Source organism: Podarcis vaucheri, assembly GCF_965113315.1.
Source record: "Podarcis vaucheri genome assembly, chromosome: 4".
Taxonomy (NCBI): domain Eukaryota; kingdom Metazoa; phylum Chordata; class Lepidosauria; order Squamata; family Lacertidae; genus Podarcis; species Podarcis vaucheri.
In genome coordinates, this window is record NC_138762.1 from 33,808,512 (window position 1) to 33,831,412 (window position 22,901).

Below are 22,901 nucleotides of genomic sequence, written 5' to 3' on the forward strand. Positions count from 1 at the left end.
CTACCCTCACCTGGTTTAGCTGGCCAGGTGAAGCTGTTTGTGGGGTGTCTCATGCTGACAGCTTCTGGGTGAGAGCTGAGTGGACAAACTACCCCAGAAGGTTAGTTCTGCCACCAGAAATACTACCCCTCCCTAAATAAAAAATCTGCAGTGGAAGCATATTAGTTTCTTAGGAGAATTCACATAGTTAGTTTAAATTCCATCTGCCACACTGTACTCATTCACCTTACAGAGGAAGCTGCCTTATACACAGGCATCTACAAAGCTATTAAAAAACAATCTGAAAATGATATTTAAAAAACTGTTTTCTAGCTCAAAGTTGTAACATTTCATAGAGTTCCCATTACAGCTCTACAGCGCCATCTGGTGTCACAGGGTTACAGAGCATTTGTAAAACGTTTGTCTGTTTGTTTGTTTGTTTGTTTGTTTGTTTACTAATGTAGCTGAGTCCTTAGTCAGACTATTGGTCCATCTAACTCAGTATTGTAGGCAGCAGCTTTCCAGTTCCTAGGCTGGCATCTTTTTCAGCTCTGTATGGAGATGCCAGGGATTTAACCCGGGGCGTTTTGCATGCAAGCAGATGCTCTACCCTTCCTTAAGGCCCCAGAGTTTGCCATACACTCTGCTTCCCTTTCCCCTTTCCCCTTTCCCCCTCTTCCCTCTTCCCTCTTCCCCCTTCCCTTCCCTTCTTTCCTAACATTCTCATTTTTAACTAGGATTCTATTCAAACACACTGTTCCAAACAAATTACAGCCATACCTCGTGTTATGCTTGCTTCAGGTTACATGTTTTCGGATTGCAGACCATGGGAAACCCGGAAGTACCAGAATGGGTTACTTCCAGGTTTCGCCGCTTGTGCATGTGCAGCAGTGCTAAATTGTGCTTCGCACATGTGCAGAAACACCAAATCGCACCAGCACCTGCGCAGACACGGCACTTCAGCTTGCAAACGCTGCGGGTTGTGGATGTGCCTCCGTCACGGATTATGCCTGCAACCTGAGGTTCCACTGTCTTTGGTGACTAGAGATGAAAGTGTTTCCAAAACATATCTTGGATTAATTCTGAAAAGTACTGAGATCATCCAGGGGAGGAGGACAGAATGGGGAAACCTCATTGTACCAGTCAATCTGAGAGCCTGGAAGAAATGTCCCTGTGTCCACCAGCAGTCAGTGTTTCCTAAAGCCCAGCCCCACTCCCCACTCTCCCCTCATCCCCTTTCCTTCCTGCGCAACAGCACAACAGGACTCTAAGCCCAGAGTACCATGGGAGATCACATTTGCCCAAGGGCTGTTGGTACTCCTTTGAGGGAGGCTTTTGACTTGTGCCCAAGATCAGAGAACTTCAGCATCATCTCTGGACACAATGTCCTTTTGGGTGTTTCAGCTGTGGGGCTAGTGGGTTTATCAAGCATGTGCTATTGTATAACACTATTGCTAAGGGTCACTGCGGCTATTGTTTCCAGCCTTCACTGAGAAGAAAGTCATATTAAAAAGAGGCTCACAGACAATATAGAGACATTAATCAGGGCAGTGAGAGGGCATCACCTGCAGGATTTATGATTATCTTAAGAGCTTTTTTACAGAAGGATCCTTTAAAAAATGGTTTTCCCGTAATACAATTAAACTGTTTGCTCTCACAGCTAATAAAGAGAACAGCAGAGGCAGACAGCTATACATGCCTTGAGCTATTGAGGCTGTCAGGTCTCATCAGATAAGGGAAACTGGTCCTAGTGTATATTCAGATAGTGAACACTAGCAAAATTGTGGGGTTTTGTAGGAAGCACTTCTCCACTGACTCAAAACAGGTGGTCCTCAGCTAGCTTGTTTGGGATGCTGTCTCAAAAATGAGCTATTCAAGTTCCAGTAAGACCAGGGAGGCCTGCTATTTAAACATATCACAAAGTACTTTGGAAATAATTCAGGTAGGAGGCACTGAGATGGTCTGCAGGATCTCTGATTTGATCAGAGGCTTATATTGTCTTTCACTTTACTCCTAAAGCTAACCTGTACACAACTGGGATACTGAGCTACTCATTCACAACACCTACAAGCATTATAGAAGACATATGTTTGCGTCAAATAGTGGGAATTTGCTAATGGCTAAGTCAGATTTCTAGACTATATAGACCCACCTGTTTCATCAACTATAGTAGTCCCTGTTACAGATGGGTAGCCGTGTTGGTCTGCCATAGTCAAAATAAAAAAATTCCTTCCTGTAGCACCTTAAAGACCAACTAAGTTAGTAGTCCCTGTAACTTCTACGGTGCTTTCCTTCTACCACTGCCTAATAAACATTTCCCTCTTTTGCAAATTAGCAGCTAACCAGCAGAGGGCACTGTAAAGCTACAGGAAGTTGAGACTGAAGTTGCATAGAGCAGGGATGGTCAGAAGGTAGATCGCTGGACAATTTGCAGTTTAACAATAGTGACAACAAAGTCTTTCTTTCTTTCTAAATTATGCTGTTAGGATCCCTGATTTGAAACAAATCGGCTGTAGAACTGTACTTGTCCAAGGGGGCATATAGCTCATGGGATGCAGTAGGTAATTGGGTCTGCCTTCCCCCAGGGACTATTTGCCACTGGCTACAGTTGCTGGTTCTTGGGGTTTCCTGAAGCCTGAAGTCTGCTCATGCTAGAGATGGACAAAACTGTCATTTTCAGTTTCTTGTTTTTCTAATAATCCATTCTGTTATCCCCATTTCCACATCAGTGGGAGATTTCCCCTCCCCCCAAAAAAGAAATCCTTGTGAAAATTCATCAGCATTTTAGGGTGCCTTTCTCCTCATATTTTGTATGCAGTGCCCACACTTTTGCAGCCAACTTCTCCCAATACAATGCATTTGATATGCCATTTTCATAAATATATGCATTTTAGGCATGCTTCCCCCAAATCTACATGTTCTCTTATGCATCATTTGGTTGGAGAATTGCATCACAGAAATTGGAGAAGTGCAAATTTCAAAAGAAGAAGCAGCAGCTGTATTTTGGCATTCATTTTCAGGAAGCCTTCAGAGATTAATGGGGTGGTGACCCAGAAAAGGGGGTTCTCTGTGGCAGCCCCTAAATTGTGGAATCCCTACTCCACAGAGCTTTGTCTCACACCTTCATTGCACCTTAATTTGACTATCTATCTAAACTCTAATTGTGATTGTAATATTGTTTTAATCTGTTTTAATGGTGTGTTTTGTATTGCTGTAACCTGCCCTAGGACCTTCTGATGATTTCTCCTCCCTCCCTAGCTAACACCTGACATACAATATTGGCATCTGTCAGACATTCATTTTTACTGAAAGTGTACAAGGAACGACTAGGTGATCCTGAATTATCCATCCTCTGTGACTGCAGATGGAACAGAAAAACTGTGCAGTATGTGATGCTACATGTATCTGGTTATGTCAGAACGGATGAACCTATGTGCCGTAGGAATTTCAGTCTACTATGTGCATCAAAAATCTGATCCTTAATTGGTGTATGTAAGACTGAAAATTGCACTTCTGTGGCCATTCTTACATATGCTGCTCCTTAGAAAAGTTATCCGCATAAAAATTGAAGCATGTCTGGTATACTGATAACCACCCGAATGAATTTCTATCCACAAAACACACAAGATCCACTGAAATATAATGTGCTACAGAAATGCATCACAGTGATACCATCATAAATATTCTCCTTTATTGTCATTCTGCAGTTTGAAAAAGGAGCCGGGAGTCACAAGTAACGCTAATTGGCACATTTGCTTTATTTTATTTTATTATTTTTTAAAAACAAACCGGGGTTGTATTCTCATTCTGTGTTTTCCTTTTCCTTTTTTTCCTTTTTTTCCTTTTTTCTTTTTTGCTTTGTTTGTTTTGCCTCCTTTAGTTCATTCCACCATCACCATCATCATCACCACATTGAAAAGGGGAGAAAAGAAAAGAAAAATGTTCATTCTCTTTTTTGTTTTTGTTTTTTTCCTTTCCTTAACTCACTCAATAGGTTTGGACTCCTCAGATGAACGTAACATTGCGCACACACTTGGAACAGAGAGGGGGGGGAGAAGGAGAAAGAGAGAGAGAGAGAGCGCACTCGTGGTGGGCAGACAAACACACGCACGCGCAGATCAAACAATTCTGATACAGTGCAAGAATTTTCCCAAAATGATTGGATCATCATTACCAAAAAACTCGCCATAACAACACCAAGAAACAAAATGTTTAAGCCACACTGTTTGACTGGGATTTTTCCTGCTTTTTTTTTTCTTTAAATGTTTGCCACACAGAGAGAAAAAGGGTTAAGGGGGGGCGCGGAGGGGACAAGGAAGACAGACAGACTCAGCCCAAGGGCGAGCGGGAGAGGGTGAGATTGGAACAAGGGAGGGAGGGGAGATACGGGGAAAGAGGAGGGGAGCACAGGGCAACAGGGAGTCATTTCTTAGTGTTCAGGCATTTTCTTGGTCCGCCTTGCTCTCGTCTTCTTTCGCTTCTTCCTGCTGGGCACTTTCAGAAGGTTTGGTTTCTTCTACAGCATCTGAAAGGTATACAAATGCAAAGTTGTAAATTCCCCCTCGATTCACACATTGACACTTGTGGGAAAATTAGCTTGAGCGCCATATTTGGGTGTTCAAGTGAATGACCATGAAGCTAGGAAGAGGTTTAGCGGAATGCCCCCCATGCCCCCTCCCCATTCGAAGGCTCCATTTCAGACCTGAGCAGGGAAAGTTCCAAAGATGGCTTCTAAGCACATTTGGCTGAACATGTGCTATCAGGGTTCTAAGCATATTGAGCCCCCTCTTCTGATTGCATGGAGGACTCCAGTTGAGCTCTGCAACTCTGGAAATGGGGCTTTCATGTGCACCTCATCCCCTCTCCACTTTAAGCCTCTACGTGTTCACTTGAATGGCTGACTGAGGCACACATTACTTGTTCTTGTTATAAAGGAACTTCAATACACTAATTCTATGCAGCTTAGAAAGCTCCTGGGCCTAGCTGTTCTGTGTTTGTGTGTGTATGGATTTAGAAATTGTGTAGACCAATAGTCTTAGAAATTGGCAATGCAGACCTAGCTCTGTACACACGAATTGGCAACGCAGAATCCTTTTGCTTTGTAACGTGACGTGGCACCAGTTTCTGAATTTATAGGAAGTGAGCAAGACCAAGTGCCATATTATTATTATTTGTTAAATTTGTCTACCGCCCTTCACCCGAAGATCGCAAAATGGTTCACAACATAAAAATGCAAAATGAGAACACAAAATACATAATAAAAACAGACCAATAACCCCCCCTCCATAAACACATTTAAAAGGCCACAGTATTTTTTTAAAAAAAACATTTCCCATTCTTGCAGAGGTGGGAAGAGCCAACGGCAAAATAAATAAATAAATGGGTGGAGCAATGCATCTAAATGTTATCTTTGTACAGCAGGCTAGTTTCTATGCACATATACACACCTGTCTCTTTCTTCTGCATCCAGGCACGCAAGAGGTATTATTAGAGTTCCATGACACATTCAAAGAGGTGTGTGAAGCAGAGCCAGTCAGTGGCGTAGCGTGGGGGGTGCAGGGGGGGCCGGCCGCACCGGGCGCAACATCTGGGGGTTAGGTTAGGGGGCGCAAATCCACGGGTTAGGGGCGCAAATCCACGGGTTAGGGGGTGTAAATCCACGGGTTAGGGGGCGCAAATCCACGGGTTAGGGGGCACGAATTACTTGCCTTGCCCCGGGTGCTGACAACCCACGCTACGCCACTGGAGCCAGTGAAGAGGGTGGCTTGGGAAGAACCCCACTTTGGCGCCCCTGTATCTCCTACACTTCCTAGTCTCGTGCCTTGCTGAATTCCTTATCCTTTCTAGGCATAGTTATGGGAGAAATGGAGATTCCAACAGAAGCTGATGACTGTATGAAACTGGGAGTGATAGTTACGCTGAACTAATTAATTACACTGAGCCAAATTAAATAGAGCAGGGGAGGGGGCATGGCAGGAGGGATTGGATACAGAGGGCATACACAGTATAATAGAAAAATTAAGCTATTACTATTGGGTCACCTCTAAAGACCAAAATAATAATGGAAGCAACTGTAGATAAAACAAACTAGAAAGTCATCTGGGTGACAGAAACATCTAGTCAGAAGGGATCTAGTTTGTAAGATTGAAGTGAGAAAAAGCCAGGTTTCCCTGAACCAAAGCAAAGGCGCATTACTTGCACTGGTGCCATTGACAGCTCTTACAAAGTAACTTTGGCCTTTGGGAAATCCCTTCATTTTGGCATGCAGGACTTTTTCATGTCAGTTCACCTGGGAACATGGGACCTTTAATAGAAAAGAACTTATGGGATTTTTGTTGAAAATGCATAGAATTACAATTTGGTGGGCAAATGTCCTTGCACATTCAGGGAAAATGGACTTCCTCCTCTCTCTGTCTGCCTCTAATAGCCCTTCCACGGACTTCCTCTTTGTCACTGTTGGAAACAGCACGCTGCAATACATGGACCATTGTCTGATCCAGGAGAGTTCATCTTATTCCTTTGTGGTTTAATAACACTGCTTCCCAAACCATAGTTTGTGGAAGAATTGTAAATGCCTTATGACGGGCACTCTGCATTAGCTTTCACTCCCAACAATGCAGTAATCTACATTTACTTTCAATACCCACTTCTGCCTCCCCACCCATTCCCAGTTCGAGCAATGTCAACATTTTCTCTCTGCACCAAGGAACAACTTGATAGGTGATTAACACAGAGTTTACTTTTTCTAGTGCATGGAGATTCCAATAACCAATGCTCTTCCTTCACCTGGGAATCACCAGCACTCTTCTGTCTCATACTACAGTAAACAAAGAGGCCTTCAGCAGATAAGGCAAAATCCTGCTGGCACAGCTTCTTAAGAACCTTGCTTCCTGGTGCACTTTGTAGTTCCTTGAAAGGACAAGGATGATGTGCACATTCATTTATCAGGAAATGAATGAGTGCTGTGAATAAATACAAACTTGGTTGCTATAAAACTGAGTCAGGCGGGGGGGGGCACCAGTTCCAACTGAGGGCAGCATTCCCAGCTGTCTCCATCTCCACTATGTGCTAATGGCCTGTAGGCTGAGCGCCAAGTCCTTCTGCTGCCCTACATTGGTGAAATTAGGTTGAGTGGATTTCTGGGTAAAAGACAGTCTCTTGGGATCTGCCCAGCCCTCTTTGACTTGCCAGGATTAATTAAATTGAAGCAGACAACAGCACATTGCCACTGATCTTACTTTCTTTTTGTGGCTGGTGGCTTATGGTTTTGTTTTTATATCTGTGGGATCTTTAAATGATCAACCACAGTGCCAGTAGAAATAAATCATATCAGCACTCTAGATTCCTTCCAACAGCCTCAGAGGATTTGTCCTTCATGGTTTTCATATTTATTGTTGACACTGCTCACTCGGAAACAGCCATTACAATTCCCTTGGCACTCAACATCAACCACTTGATTGGCTTGCATCCACCTTGACCTTTGCTCTGACCATTAGGAAAGTAGAACAGTGCTTTTATCCCTGGATCTAAGGCACAGCAACTTGGAAGTCAATTGAACTTCACTTTCCTAGAGGCAAGATTTCCATTAGAAAATCTGTGGGCCAAATCTAGCCACATTTCATCAGGTGAGCATTCATCTGTTCCTAGCCTTGTATTTGCCTAGGACTAGTAAAGCTAATGGCTACATTCACATGTAACGTTAAACTATGGTTTAGCATCATGTTGATGAACCTCCCAAGAGCCCAAGTGAAGTGTCAGGCAGGTGTATTCCCCCTTCCCATCCCATCCCGTGCATCCAGGAAGACTTCTCCTAGTTTAGTTTAACTTTCCAAGAGCCAACTTAGCAGGAATCCTGATTTGCTTTTTAAAAAAATGGCTAGTTAAATAAGGCAGCTTTATAACCCATGGTTTGAAAAATATTTGCTTCTAGGAACTATCTTTTGTTTGGTGAATTACGACTGCAGGACATCTAGAAAAGAAGTGGGAAAGCCAAGGCCTTGGAAAGAACCTTAGCCAATGATATTTCTCTCATAACCTAATATGATTTGTTTCTCATGGTAATTAAGAACATACAGGCTAATGGCTCTGCCAAGTTCAATGGAGCTGCATTAACTAAACACTACATTCTTAAATGGCCACTGGATATCTGCTTGTGTATACCAAAGACTACAGAAATAATAATGGTGAGATTTTGTAATGAAAAGCAAGGATGTTTTATGGCATCAACATATTAGATGATTTTTTTCCCCTTTAAGAATTGATTAAAATTGGAACTTAATGCTATATGTATGTGTTTTTAGCTGTTTTTTATTCTGGTTTTATTCTTCATCACCTTTAAATTATATAGCAGGCTACTAATAAATTAATGTCAATAATATATTCATTTTATTTATAAAAACATTTATATGCCAACATATAATAAAATAGTGGGGGTGGGGTACTCCATCAAGAAAGGAAAGCTTTTTCTCCATCAGGAGATATAGCATCTTAGAAAAGTGAAATATTACTGCTCAATAATGGGGTTTGGCACACAGATGTCTTAGGTGCAATCCCAGGATATCTAGTTAAAGGGTCTCAAATAGTGCTCTACAAATTTATTAAATGGCTTCCTCCACTTTTTTCATGCATGGCGCTTTGTGGGGCAGCAATTTTGCATGGCATCGTGCCTGAAAAGAAAACGCTTTTTCTGGAACCTTGATCTCGCACAGGTCACGTGACTCATGTGGAACTGCAGACCCAGAAGATGGTGCCCCAGTTTTGGGCTAGGTCATGTTGGAGGGTATGTCTTCCAGTGTAGCCCAATGTAGCAGATTATAAGAATTGACATGTGAAGTTATTGGAGCATGCAGCCCTGTGGTCCAAGAATGACAAAAAATGGAAATAGGCCCTGCTTGCCACAAATGCTACCTGGGCCTCCAGTGACAGAGATGGATCTAGGAGCAACCACAGATTACCTACTTGCTCATTTAAGAAGAGTGTGTTTCCTTCCAGAACAAGCGAAACACCCAATTTCTGGACATACAAGCAGAACCTCCATCTTGTCAGGATTCAGCTTTAATGTTTTTAATGGGGTAACTGTGCCCCTGAAGGACCAGGTGTGCAGCCTGGGAGTCATTTTGGACTCACAGCTGTCCATGGAGGCACAGGTTAAATCCGTGTCCAGGGCAGCTGTGTACCAGCTCCATCTGGTACGCAGGCTGAGACCCTATCTGCCTGCGGACTGCCTCGCCAGAGTGGTGCATGCTCTGGTTATCTCCCGCTTGGACTACTGCAATGCGCTCTACGTGGGGCTACCTTTGAAGGTGACCCGGAAACTACAACTAATCCAGAATGCAGCACCCAGACTGGTGACTGGGAGCGGCCGCCGAGACCATATAACACCGGTCTTGAAAGACCTACATTGGCTCCCAGTACGTTTCACAATTCAAAGTGTTGGTGCTGACCTTTAAAGCCCTAAACGGCCTCGGTCCAGTATACCTGAAGGAGCGTCTCCACCTCCATCGTTCTACCCGGACACTGAGGTCCAGCACCGAGGGCCTTCTGGCGGTTCCCTCACTGCGAGAAGCCAAGTTACAGGGAACCAGGCAGAGGGCCTTCTTGGTAGTGGCGCCCTCCCTGTGGAACGCCCTCCCACCAGATGTCAAAGAGAACAACAACTACCAGACTTTTAGAAGACACCTGAAGGCAGCCCTGTTTAGGGAAGCTTTTAGTGTTTGATGTATCACAGTATTTTAATATTCTTTTGGAAGCCGCCCAGAGTGGCTGGGGAAACCCAGCCAGATGGGCGGGGTATAAATGATAAATTATTATTATATTATTATTATTATTTTTAGGCCTTACCCAGCCCGTTACCACCTGCAGGCACTAGTTCAGCACCGACACAGCTACATCTCTTTCAAATGGAATGGGGATTTGGGCAGAAGGGGCTCTTCAGGTGTGGTGGAGCTGTAACACTAGCTTTCTGGCAGCTGGGTCACTGTTAAGTAAAGCCTGCAATAATGTTTTTGATCTGGAAGCACAGCAGAGCCAACATGGCTACTTGCTTGTTGGGAGCAAGGGGAGGGGCAGGAAGGTCAGTGTGGTGCAAATGCACCAGTGGAGCCAATCCATGATTCCTGCGGATGTGTCTGCACTGCACAAATTTCGCACCCAGCTCCCTCCTCGAAAGCAGCAGTGGCGCACGTACTAGGAAGGTAGCATTTTGGCTGCACCCCACCCAGAAAGCCATTTCTGGATTTAGCTTCTCCTCTCCAGGAAACATCTCCGGAAAGCCCATCTCACCTGATCCTTCTATAGCTTTTGTTGTGGTCCTATGCACACTTTAGGTGCAATAAGTCCTATGAAACCCCACAGGACTTACTTCAGAGTAGGCATGTATAGGATTGTGTTGTTCATTCTGCAACCAGTATGAAAGAACTGTTGTCTGAATTTGCTTCCTCTAACCTCCCAACTCTGTATCATGTCTCTTTGATTAGAAGCTATGGTTATAAAATGCAAACCACCTTGGCAGAAAGGGGGAATAAAAATATATTTAAATGTAAAGCAAATAAAGAGCTGAAAATAACAGATTCAATAAAACAGGTTGATTGTCGCAGAAGAAATGCATCATCTTGGGCTAACTGTACTCCAGGTGACCAGTATTTTAGGAATTACCTTGTATGCTCCCCAAAAAATGTGTATTATACACGCTTTATTCCTTCCTGCCCCGCCCCCCACACAAAAGTGTTCTCTAATGTACCTATTTTCCTCAACCTAACAGAATAGCAGAAGGGAGGTAGGGAGCTCTTTGTGTTATCCTGATAGATGCTTGCTGTTTCCTGACCCAATTAAGCACTCTCCAAATCCATCGAAGCAACATCCTCCTGACTTCATTAATCTGAGTAGATGGAGGCTCTGTTTGGTGTTCTTGCACCATCCTTTCCTCTTACTAAAGATTGTGGAATAGAAACACCATCGTGTGTGTGTGTGTGTGTGTGTGTGTGTGTGTGTAGTAAATGGGGAGGAGGGAGGAGGCAACACAGGGCGTGTGCTTTTGTATGTATGGGTTGAGAAGGGAAGCGAGAGCACCACAGCTCCATTGCAAGGCATCTCTCACTGTGTCTAGACACCAGCTGCCTGGTCGTCATGGAAACCCTCCAACTTTGGCTGATGGGCAAAAGCAGTAATGTCTCTCCAGAGAAATCACTCAAGGGGGCTGGTGGTGGTGGTGGGAGGGAGGTGAGAGAGAGAGAGAGGGAGTGATGCTCTTTGTGAATGTGATGCCTCAACCCTGTTACGACTGCATTCACAGGAGGAAAGACGAGCTCACCCATTCCTCTCTCCACAGCTACCTTCAGCAGAGAGAGAGAGAGAGAGAGAGAGAGAGAGAGAGAGAGAGAATATCCCAGGCAGCAGAACAAAATGCCTGAGATACGCCTTGCTGCTCATTTCTCCATCCTTCCCAACTCTCATTCTCTCTCCCCCCCCTCTTTCTCTCATGCTCACACAGTAACATCAGAGCTTCCTCCACCAGCACAGAATCCTTAATTGTACCTAAAGAAACACCCCAGAGAGGGGATGGCAGACTGTCAGGTACATTTAGGGCTATTTGGAGGGGAAGGTCTCCCTGTTGAATGCTTGCCTCCCCCTCCCACCACTCACTCTCTCCGGCTCCAGAGGAACTAACACAGCACTCCGCCAACAGCAGTTCTATCATCCTGAAGACACATTTCATCAGCGTGCTTGTTTTATTTCAGTCAGCCGGTAAGGGAGTGCATGGAAGTGCAGGGAGCTGCAAAGAGGTAGTGCAGTATGTGGAGATGGCTCATGGATGAAACCCAAAGATTCACTCACATTCAGGACTTGTAGGTAAAGAATCTCCATTTGGAAGCCACTGAGCCAAATCTGGCCAGCTGTGTAGCTCTGAGGGCAGCTCAGAGGTAAAAGAGAAGAAGTGGTGACTTGGGGGAATGGACAGTGCTCTGGCCCACCATCTCCCTTGAGTGTTTCTACCTAATTGCTGACAATAGGAGTTGGATGGTACTTTGGAGATTGTCTAGTCCAGTGTTTCCCAAACTTGGGTCTCCAGCTGTTTTTGGACTGTTATTCCCATGATCCCTAGCTAGCAAGACTAGTGGTCAGGGATGATGAGCTTGTTCAATGCAAGATCTATAAGGCTAGATGGAATGACCATGTCCCTGACAGGTGGCCATCCAGCTTATGCTTAAAAACTTTCAGCTAAGGCAAGTCCACCACTTTCAGAGGCAGCCTGCTCCACTGATAGGCATGTTTTCCTAATGTTTGACATGCCTGATCCTGATGCCGAGTCCTTGATGGATAAATCGGACACTCCACAGGTCAAGGGCAGGTTGTGGATTCCCTTGAGGAGCCCTTCAGTGTGGGACCAGCTGAGGAGCCCTTGGAGCTGTCAGAGGAGGTGGAGTTATCCCATGGTCCATGAAAACACAAGTAACAAAAGGCCCTGGCATAAAGAGAGACATCACAGCATGCGTCTATGGATCCCAAGTCATCATGTGGTTTGTGAGTAAGGGGTTCTACACATGAGTAAACTACCCCTGAAATTCCTTTACCACTAGCAGCTGGGGATTAGCAGTAGTGGTCTAGGAAGCAATATATCTCTCTAACTCTGGTTGCTTATTTGACTGTGGAGTCTCCTCACCTTTGCTTCTGGTACATTGTGTGAACCTTGACCAGAGGTGGTTTTAGAGTAACACAACCAGTGCAGTCACACTAGGCACCATGCTAAAGGGGGTGCCACAACAATGCTGTAGAACATTGCATGAGAGGCAGGGGGTTCCACATTTTAGCATTGCACAGGTCACAGCTAAAATTTGAGATCCGATTCCCTGTGCTAGATCTTGGCTTGTTAAGACCATGGTACACCCCAAACACTATTCTTTGGGCCTTTTACCTTAAAAAAAAAGCTCTGATAGACTGTGGTAATGTGTCATCATCAACAACAAAAAAGAGGGAGGAATCCAGAATGCAGCAGAACAACATTCACTGAAAAGTTCAGTCAGAAAAGTTCAGAGGCAAATGGTATAATTGTTTCAAGAACAGTTTGGTTGTCGAAGCATGTGAATTCTAATGAGCATGCCGTCACCCTTCAGTATGTGGTTCACCTTCTGTGGTACAGTCACTTGAGGCATATGTTGTTTTGAGTGTGTCCACAGAGTGCAGGAAACATTAGGGATCTGAAATCTGCCAAGATGGAAATGATTCAAAAAAGGCTTTCTGTGCTAAGTGCTTTTATGTGTGCGGGTAGGTTGGGTTATAGACTTCCGAAGATCCGTTCTCCCAGACAGAAGCACCTGCATGATATTCCTACCAAGTATGGATTCTGACTTTACCATAACTACAGCTGTGAAGTGTTTTTCACAGCTTGAATTTGCAGGCATGGATATGTTTCCAGCTGTGGGTTGACATCTGGCAGCTGGCAAGGAGATGTTGCATGTACAAGTGTTTAAAAAGCTATTTCTACCCCATGTGGTTGCTCTGCAAAGATTTTTTTCCCCTAGCCCTTTGGAGTGCTTATTTTTAAACTCTCAAATTTGTTCTGAGAGATGTATGTGAAGACTGGTACTAATGTGAATGCAGAGTCAAGTGCTGTACTCCATGAAGGACTGGTCAATGTTTTTACACAGCTGAATTGGACACAAGTTTACCAAAATGAGACAAAAAGAAATCTTCAATAGCTGTGGGATGCTTCCTACAATATACATTTTATGGGTGTGTGCATGTATTTCAGATTTTTTAAAAGTCGTTAATAGTCAGCAGAAGATGATTAAAGATGGACCACCTAAACTTCATGGGACAAGGTATTGCGTTCAGCCAATTAAGAAGCCCTATTACCACAGCCAACTGTGCTTCTATGGGACACAAATAAGGGCCTCACTACTAGATTTTAGGTAGCAGGAAGGCATACCCTCCAACATTTCTCTGATGAAAATAGGGACTTTGTTGTTGTTGTTATTCCCCACCCATCTAGCTGGGTTGCCCTAGTCCAGGCATGACCAAACTTGGCCCTCCAGATGTTTTGGGACTACAACTCCCATCATCCCTAGCTAACAGGACCGGTGGGTCATGGATGATGGGAATTGTAGTCCCAAAACATCTGGAGGGCCAAGTTTGGCCATGCCTGCCCTAGTCACTCTGGGTGGCTTCCAACATATAAAATCATAATTAAACATAAAAAAAACCGCACTATACAGGGCTGCCTTCAGATGTCTTCTAAAGGTTGTATAGCTACTTATCTCCTTAGCTCAGGATGAGAATAGGGATGCCCTAAGGAAAAGAGGGACATTCTGGGATCAAATCAGAAACCAGGATGGCTTCTGTAAATTTGGACTTGTCCTTGGAAAACAGGGACACTTAGAGGGTCTGAGAAGGCCGATACAAAAGGAGGCAGTCCTTTATGAATGCTGGACCCAAACAAATAGTTATGACCTTGCCCCGAAATACCACTTCAGTTGTAGTCTTCCAGCTCCATAGTCAAAAAGCAGCATGCCATTTATGAGTCACCTAAGTATGTGTGGCACTCCTTCAGTAGGCCTTAAAATCCTGACTGCTAGGCATTGCCATGGAAACAAGAGGTGGGGAAGGATTCATGCTATGAGATGGTATTGATCCCTACAAGAGAAAATGACAAAATTGGGATGGGTGTTAAAATGACATCCAGAATCCATTTTTCCATTTTCTGTACAAAAGAGAGAGAGACTGTGCCATTGTTACCATTTTAATGTAATTATTAGAGTTCCATTTTGTCTCCTGAATCAAAGATTGCTAGTATAATACTCAATCTAAAGGCAGAAAGCATAGGGTACAGGCAGCCCTGTAAGTGGAAGTTTTTAATGTTTAACGTTTTGTTATGTTTTCATATGTGTTGGAAGCCACCCAGAGTGGCTAGGGCAATCCAGCCAGATGTGTGGGGTATAAATATAATAATAGTAAATTATTAATTATTATTATTATTATTATTGACTCTCACCTGCCTTCCTGGTGAAATATATCAATAATGACTATGGCAATATTAAAATGATAATATTAAGACCATGTGGGCTGCAGACTGCATGTGCTTATTTACACATCAATTCTTTAAAGTGGTTTCAATGCAAGAGATTAACATGGCTACACCTCTGGGAAAAAATCTCACAATTTGTAACTTACAAGAGGAAAGTTCAGCACCCTGTATTTTTCTAAATGCTATACAAAGCACATGGTCATAAGGAGCAGGTGCTTTTCCACTGCAACCTTTTTTTCCTTTTCCTTTTGTGTACAAGATTTCTATAATAAAAATTACTTGATTAATGAATTCAGTTTGAACATGAGAACTGTTGAAGGCCTCAATGAATGGAGCAATAGATGCAGTTCCTTAATTATCAGCAGATGGCACTGTTGCTATTTTCTCACTAAATACTGTGCAATAGGTGCCTAAAATGTTGCTCCAAGGAGCATACCAGAACATCTGGTTTCTGATGTTCTGGGTAACCTATAGCTCTGAGGCTTTTCAAAAGACGGTGCTCCATCACCAACCTATACCTCTCATATAAAGGAGGTGGCCAAGATGACTTTGCCTGTCTCTGCAAATTGCCCAACAATCCAAGTGATAGGCTTGCTTGACCTCCTTTCACAACAAGTATCAGGAAGAGAAGAGTCAACTGGACCAATCTATTTGAGGTTGTTTTCATAGTTGAGAGGAATAAGGAGGGAGGATAAACAGAGAGATCTCCTTCTGATATAAGGACAAGCTTAATTAAGGGGAGCCCTTGCTAGTTAAAGGTAATGGGACCCCTGTTAAGTCCAGTCGCAGATGACTATGGGGTTGCGGCGCTCATCTCGCTTTACTGGTCGAGGGAGGTGGCGTTTGCCACATGACAGCTTCCGGGTCATGTGGCCAGCATGACTAAGCCGCTTCTGGTGAACCAGAGCAGCACACGGAAATGCCGTTTACCTTCCCGACGGAGCGGTACCTATTTATCTACTTGCACTTTGACGTGCTTTCGAACTGCTAGGTGGGCAGGAGCTGGGACCAAACAATGGGAGCTCACCCTGTCGCAGGGATTCAAACTGCCAACCTTCTGATCAGCAACCGCTAGGCTCTGTGGTTTAGTTACTCCTATGTAAAAAGAGCAGGGAATCCCAACCCAATGGTCCAATACCTTGTCATACAAACTTGCTTTTATTTATACAAAACCTCCACCCATCCACAAAATCTTTTCACTGCAGGGGGGAAATGATGTGAAATCAGTACAGTAGTGTTATATCTTCATTTAACTCCCTGTGGTCCAGAAAATTGAAACAAGTGCACAAGATGTTCACAGAATCAAGTTTTCCAAGCATCACTCTAGCAATCTCAGCATGAACTAATAGGTGACTGTGTCAATATGTGCCTGTTTCTTCATTCAAAGACTTGTCCCACTACCTGCTCAAATATTGTATACTGCTGTTTTCCAGACTTTATTCTAGTATTGGTAGCAGTGACTAAACGGATTCTGATAGACCTTTGAAACTGAATGGAATGGAATCAGAAAATGTACAGACACACACCACATGCAGCGATAGGTCTACATTACTTTGGTGCAATCCACTGCTATTGAGCACTGTGTATTGCTACCATAAAGAATAGGCCAGTCATTTGGCTCTTCCACCCCAATACTGCACTGATCTAGAGAAGATGACCCACACAATCAACCATGCCCACATGGCTGGGATATCCACATGCTTCTGGAGAATGGGGAAATGACTTCCGTATCTCAGCTGTGTATAAAGGGAACTACCTTAACATAGGTATGAACAGTCAGAAGTTCCCTTAGAACTACCAAAATGTTAATGTCAAACCAACACAGTGCTCAGTAACAGAGCCAAAAGCATAGTGTGCAATGCTTTGGGAATACTGTGCTCTGCCATGTCTCTTACTGCTCTTGAATGACCAACTCTGGCCAAGAAAGTAACCAAGAATTCATGGCTGTTCCCTACCCTCCCTCCATGAAGTTTTCAGTAATGCCAGTGAAGAAATCACACAACATTTGTGTATCACCAGAGAGACAGATTGACTATAAGTATCACTCGTTATTAACATAATCAAATCAAAATCCAGTTAGTCGCTGTGTCCCATAGTTTCTAGTTTAACATATTGCAATTGTATCACTTTGGTAGGATGTGTCAGTTAAGGACCATACAACAGATACACCAGACCAGACCTGTGACATGAAGTTAGGAATATTTGTGCAAGCATATTAGTTTGTCAAGGATGCAAAGCATTATCACTGACTGACATAATTGCTTATGAGGACACAGCATCAGCTACCTCCTCACTAATTACCAGCACTTGCAGTTAAGATGGCAGAGGTCAAAATCAGTTGCTTCAGCTCTCAGAGTTATTTGACTTCTGCCATGCAAATGGGTTAAAATATGTTTTCTTTTAGCAGTTAATTCTGTGTCAGTGTGCCTTAGTAATAAATAAATAAAAATGCCATACTTTAAGACTGAAATCTGCTACCCATCCAGAAACAGATTGCTCCCTACAGGGTCCTGACATTAAACCTCCAGTAGGACCTCAGTGGAAGACAGAAGTGCCTGGCCTGCTCTGGTCCATGGGGTCACGAAGAGTCGGACACGACTAAACGACTAAACAACAACAACAACAACAAGGACCTCAGTACAGTGGTGCCTCACAAGACGAAAAGAATTCGTTCTGCGAGTATTTTCGTCTTGCGATGTTTTTCGTCTTGCGAAGCACGGTCCGTCGCAACTGCGCCTCTTCAAGCGGCTTTAAAAAAAAGCGCAAGACATTTTCATCTTACGAAGCAAGCCCATAGGGAAATTCATCTAGCGAAGCAACGCAAAAACGGAAAACCCTTTCGTCTAGCGAGTTTTTCGTCTTGCGAGGCATTCATCTTGCGGGGCACTACTGTAGTACATGCAAACTGTAAGTTTCCTCAGAGAAAAAAAGTGGTAGTGATGGTAGTTGTAATGGTTTGAGCACCAATCCTTTACAGTTAGTGAGAAAGTCCATTCAAATATATTTTTACCGTTCTTCTGCTCTTGGTGCTCCAGCTGCCAACCCTGGTTGGTTTAAAATTACTCCCTAGTTCAGGCTCTCACAACTTGAGGTCCTCCAGATCTTTTGGACTACAACTCCCATCATCCCTGACAACTTGCTATGCTGGCAGGGGCTGATGGGAAATGGAGTCCAGAACATCTGGTGGGTACTCAGTTGAAGAAAGCTGCTCTAGTGGCACTTAGTCTTAAGCATGACTACTCAGACCCTTTCATGATGACACTTACTCCCTTCAATGCTACTATTAGCTCAAGAAGTGCACCTGTCCCTCCTACTTCAACACCCATTGAGTTCACTATCGTTTACTCCTAAGTAAGAGGTAATAAGATTGCGGCTTTAACCAGAACACAACACAATGAGCACACTTTGTTTAAAATCGACACAGACAAAATGCACCCACTCTAACTTCAACAAAATCAAATGATTCACATAGCTCAGCTACCAAGGGCATATCCCAGAAAACCCACCACTGCCCTCAGACACTGCAATAAGCACTTATGGAAATACACAATGGCACAAGAGGTTTAATCCTCTTACCCACCATGATCATTTCCTGCATCTGATAATTCTCAAAGGGAAACAACATGTCCTTCAAGAAGAAAAAGCAAAATCGTGAAAGGTGTAAGGAATTTGAAATGAATGAATTTGCACTGTCTCTTGTTGAGCCAAACATGGAAAAACAGGAAGGCATGTTCAGCTCTGATGAACATCCCATGGAGGAAATTACAAGACTGGGCCCAAGTTAGGTTGGCCTGGTTAAAGCTCTTTTACTTTAAATAGCTGTACAGAAGAGGGAATTTCAGCAGGTGTAAGTTTCAGTCTTCTTCCCAACTAGTAAATGTACACAAGCACTGTCCTCTTTTTCACCTGGTCACCCTAGACCTGGCCCCTAAAACACAAACTGAGTTCTGTGAATGATGTGGAAGGATAGTGATCCATAAGACAACCTTAATTAGATTGTTTTCCCTCTGTGAATAACTCCCACATGCCCAGCCACAAAGGCAGTGGTTTTAATGCTAGCATCTGATGGCCTTATACACCCACTCTGCCAGACATATTAATTGCTACCCCCAAAAGCCCAGAGAGGGAATAGTGAGCTCTTGTGCTGAGTCATTGAAGCCCAGGTGTGAAAATGTCATGGTAATTACTTCTGAGTCATGTTAACAGGTGCATTTAATTAGTTCTGGCCCCTCTTGAGAAGAGGGAGGGCAGAGAATTGAGGGATACATCAAAAGAGGCTCTAGTGAGAAAATATAGGTATAGGCAACAACTTTTTGGTTGCAAGGTTTCTGCAGAAATTCAGTGGACCATTGGTCCATCTAACTCAACATTGTTTATACTCATTGGCAGCTACTCTCCAGGGTTTCTGCCTGAAAATGCTGGGGACCTAGGACTTTCTACATGCAAATCAGATGTTCTGTAGAAGTGCTACAGCATTTCTCCTGTAAAACAATCTATTTTTAAAATCTAGTTAGCATGGAATTCACACTATTCTATTCTTATGAGATTCATAAGGTACTTCAAGTATCCCATTTACTGAGGGAAGGTCTTGGGGCCATATTTAAAAAAGACTAACAGTGGAATCCTATGCATGCCTATTCAAAAGTATTGCCCACTCTGTTCAGCTAAGTATATATAAGGTTGTAAAGTTAGTCCACATTCTTCAGGAGCAGTGTAAAAGGTTTACAGAGAAAGCAGCTACTTCTGTTAACAGTATACTAGTCTTACATGATGCGGCAAGAGCCAGCTGAGTGGACAATGCAACTCACACCCCAAAGCCATTCATCAGTTTTTCCCATGGGCATTTGTATGTCCCAGTATCTTCTTAAATGAATCTCAAAATCTGTTATGAAACCATTTTTCAGCACATGAAAGACCCTAATGGAGCTTAGAAGTCCTGTAATGTACTAAAAAATGAGACCATATTTTCAGTCACCTGTCTCCTAGAGTAGCTTTGCTGAAATCTGATGTTATGGTGCCCCTCTGATAAGGTGGGTTTTTGCTTTAACAAAATAAAGGGATAACTGGGACTTACTCATCTTGTATTGAAAGTTGATACAATACAATACAACAAAGGACTACATGTGCCTCTCTTGTTTCCGTATTCATGGAAAGACTATATCTAACCTTATGGAGCTGCTGTAGATGTTTGGAATAACTGCTGGCCAGTATCTGGTTTGTTTGTTTGTTTGTTTGTTTGTTTGTTTGTTTGTTTACTCTTCTGACCCTGTCATTCACAAATTGGAAGGCACTTGTGAATTATTCCATAAACAGATGTTCTTAGCCCAGATGCACTTAGCAGGGATGTTCCGCTATGGATCTTTATGCTGTGAAACAGGTGGAAATGCACATTACAAAGTGTAGCCTATATAACCTTGACTGTTTTCTAATGGATTTGTTCCTTTGAGCACAAAATCCCAAAAGATATTCTAGCAGCTTTTGGTTTTCATCTGAAATGTTTAGCCTATTAGATGCTGGTATTAAGGGATTGTGTTACTGCTGTAAACTGCATTGCCATTTCTCAACTGTACACAACAGGCTCTCGGGTCTGTACAATGCATTATATCTCCTGCCTTCTCAAAGCTTAATTCTGTGCTTTTAAGAGCTGGGTGTGTGGGTTATTTTGTGGTGGTGGGGCCAAACCTCTCCAGGTATATAGTTATCAGAAGCTAGCTTGAAATGTAGGTGTTGGTAATCTTATTGCTGATATTATAACAGGTCTGATGTTATTTAATTGGTCTTATTGTTTCAAATTTTGAATTATGGTGCTGGATGAGACTCTTGAGAGTCCCATGGACTGCAAGAAGATCAAACCTATCCATTCTTAAGGAAATCAGCCCTGAGTGCTCACTGGAAGGACAGATCGTGAAGCTGAGGCTCCAATACTTTGGCCACCTCATGAGAAGAGAAGACTCCCTGGAAAAGACCCTGATGTTGGGAAAGATGGAGGGCACAAGGAGAAGGGGACGACAGAGGATGAGATGGTTGGACAGTGTTCTCGAAGCTACCAGCATGAGTTTGACCAAACTGTGGGAGGCAGTGGAAGACAGGAGTGCCTGGCGTGCTCTGGTCCATGGGGTCACGAAGAGTTGGACACGACTAAACAATTAAACAACAACAACATTGTTTCAAAAATCTCTCCCTTCTGATGCTAGAAATACCTGTTCTGATTGGCCCATCACCTCAATTGTGATGGGCCAACCAGGGCACCCTACTCATACGCTGACACAAACAAATCCAGTTGCATTCTGACACTTTCTGGCAGATATACAGCTTAATCAACTTATACATGTCTACTCAGAATTATCCATTATTTCAAGGCAAATATTCCCATAGTCTCTTACCTTGTATATTCTCTATCAACAGTTTGGTTAAACTGTGAAATGCAGATTGATCTTGAATATCTAACATGCAAAGACTAGCATGCAAGTGGTGTTCAACTTGGAACAAAGCCACTTCATTGTGGCATAGACAATTTTAGGCAGGGGTAGTCAAAAAACAAGGAGGGGTATGTGCATGTGTGTAGAAACTAGCCAACTGTACAAAGTGGAGGGATTACATTCATTGCTCTGACCACTTTTCCTTCTGGCCCCACCCTGCTCACTGGCGTGTGGCCCCTGAAAGGCTGCACAGAAGGACACGTGGCCCTAAGTGTGAAAAAGTTTCCCCACCACTGCTAGAAATGCAGAAACTCTCGCCTATAGGTCAATTAACAAAGCAACATGAGTTTCAAGGTGTAGAGAGCCTGGCCTCACTTGCCAATTTCTAAGTCTACCAGTTTACCAGACTCCCATAGGTTTTTCTCACTAGCCTAGCCAAGCAGTACGTCACCCATACAGAGCAAACTGAGCTTGTAGACAACCACCCAGATCCCAATGCAGACTTAATTAAGCAAGACCTTACTATTTTCAGTTAACATGTTCAAGGGAAAGTAGATTTGGAGTATAATCAAGAAATAAAATGAAATGTCGACTCTTAAGAGAGGGCATGCTCTGGGTAGACAAAAGGCAAAAGTTATCTTATGTTATAAGATATTTCCAGATGATTCCTGAAGTTAAAAATCAATTCCCCTTTCCGCTTCCCTGGAAGAGATTTTGATTAACATGGCAGCATGTTCATTCCACCAATAACACAAGCCAGTATCAGGACCTGGGGTAGCACAGATCCCCTTTAGGACACAGAGCATAAACAGCAGTAGAGAGAATGATTTCTGAACTTCTGAACTATCCTTATTTAGAAGTTGTGGGACAACATTTCTATGGGTCCAGCCAGTCTACAGGCTCTTCTGCATTAAAAGAGTACCTAGATTCCCAATCCCTAGCTCTCAAAAACTTTGATTGAGCTGATCAGAGACAAGCATGTTTGAAGCTATTTCCTCACCGGGATGCAATTAATATGCAGGTTCCTAGGAGGAAATTAGAAAATAATCTCTATCTTGCTATCAGTCTAGCTCCTGGCCAGTGATGTGAAAGCTAGAGACATTGACTGGTTGTTGTTGTTGTCGTAGTTTTTAAAGCAGAATCCATCTTTGTGCTGAAGTCTGTTTTGCTGCTCAGGTTACCTGGGGAAGAAAAGGGAGCCCTTTGCAATAGATGAGAGCTGGCTTTGAAGCAGAGGATGAGAAAACCCCTTTGGAACAAAAGGGCTACATAATGAGAGTTGCTTTCTCTAAGGGTGATCTTGGTGATGAGAGATGAGATTTTTACAGTGAAGCATACTTTACTTATGGTAACTAACTCTGCAATCCCAACCTCACTTACCTGTGAGTAAGCCCCATTTCATTCAATAGGACTTACTTTTGAACAGACATGGGATCGTGCTGCAATAACATATTCTAAAAATATTCATTCATTCAGACAGTCAA

At 43.3% G+C, this 22,901-nt stretch overlaps 1 protein-coding gene across 1 annotated transcript in view; it reads right to left on the reverse strand.

Annotated features, from left to right (window-relative positions):
• Positions 1-3,656: 3,656 nt before the first annotated feature.
• The window catches only part of GAP43 (growth associated protein 43), a 57,918-nt gene continuing 38,673 nt past the window's right edge, over positions 3,657-22,901 (reverse strand). The window contains exon 3 of the mRNA XM_082221613.1: positions 3,657-4,504. Within this exon, the coding sequence (XP_082077739.1) occupies positions 4,416-4,504 (89 nt within the window). The 3' untranslated portion in view covers positions 3,657-4,415. The remainder of the gene's footprint in view (positions 4,505-22,901) is intronic.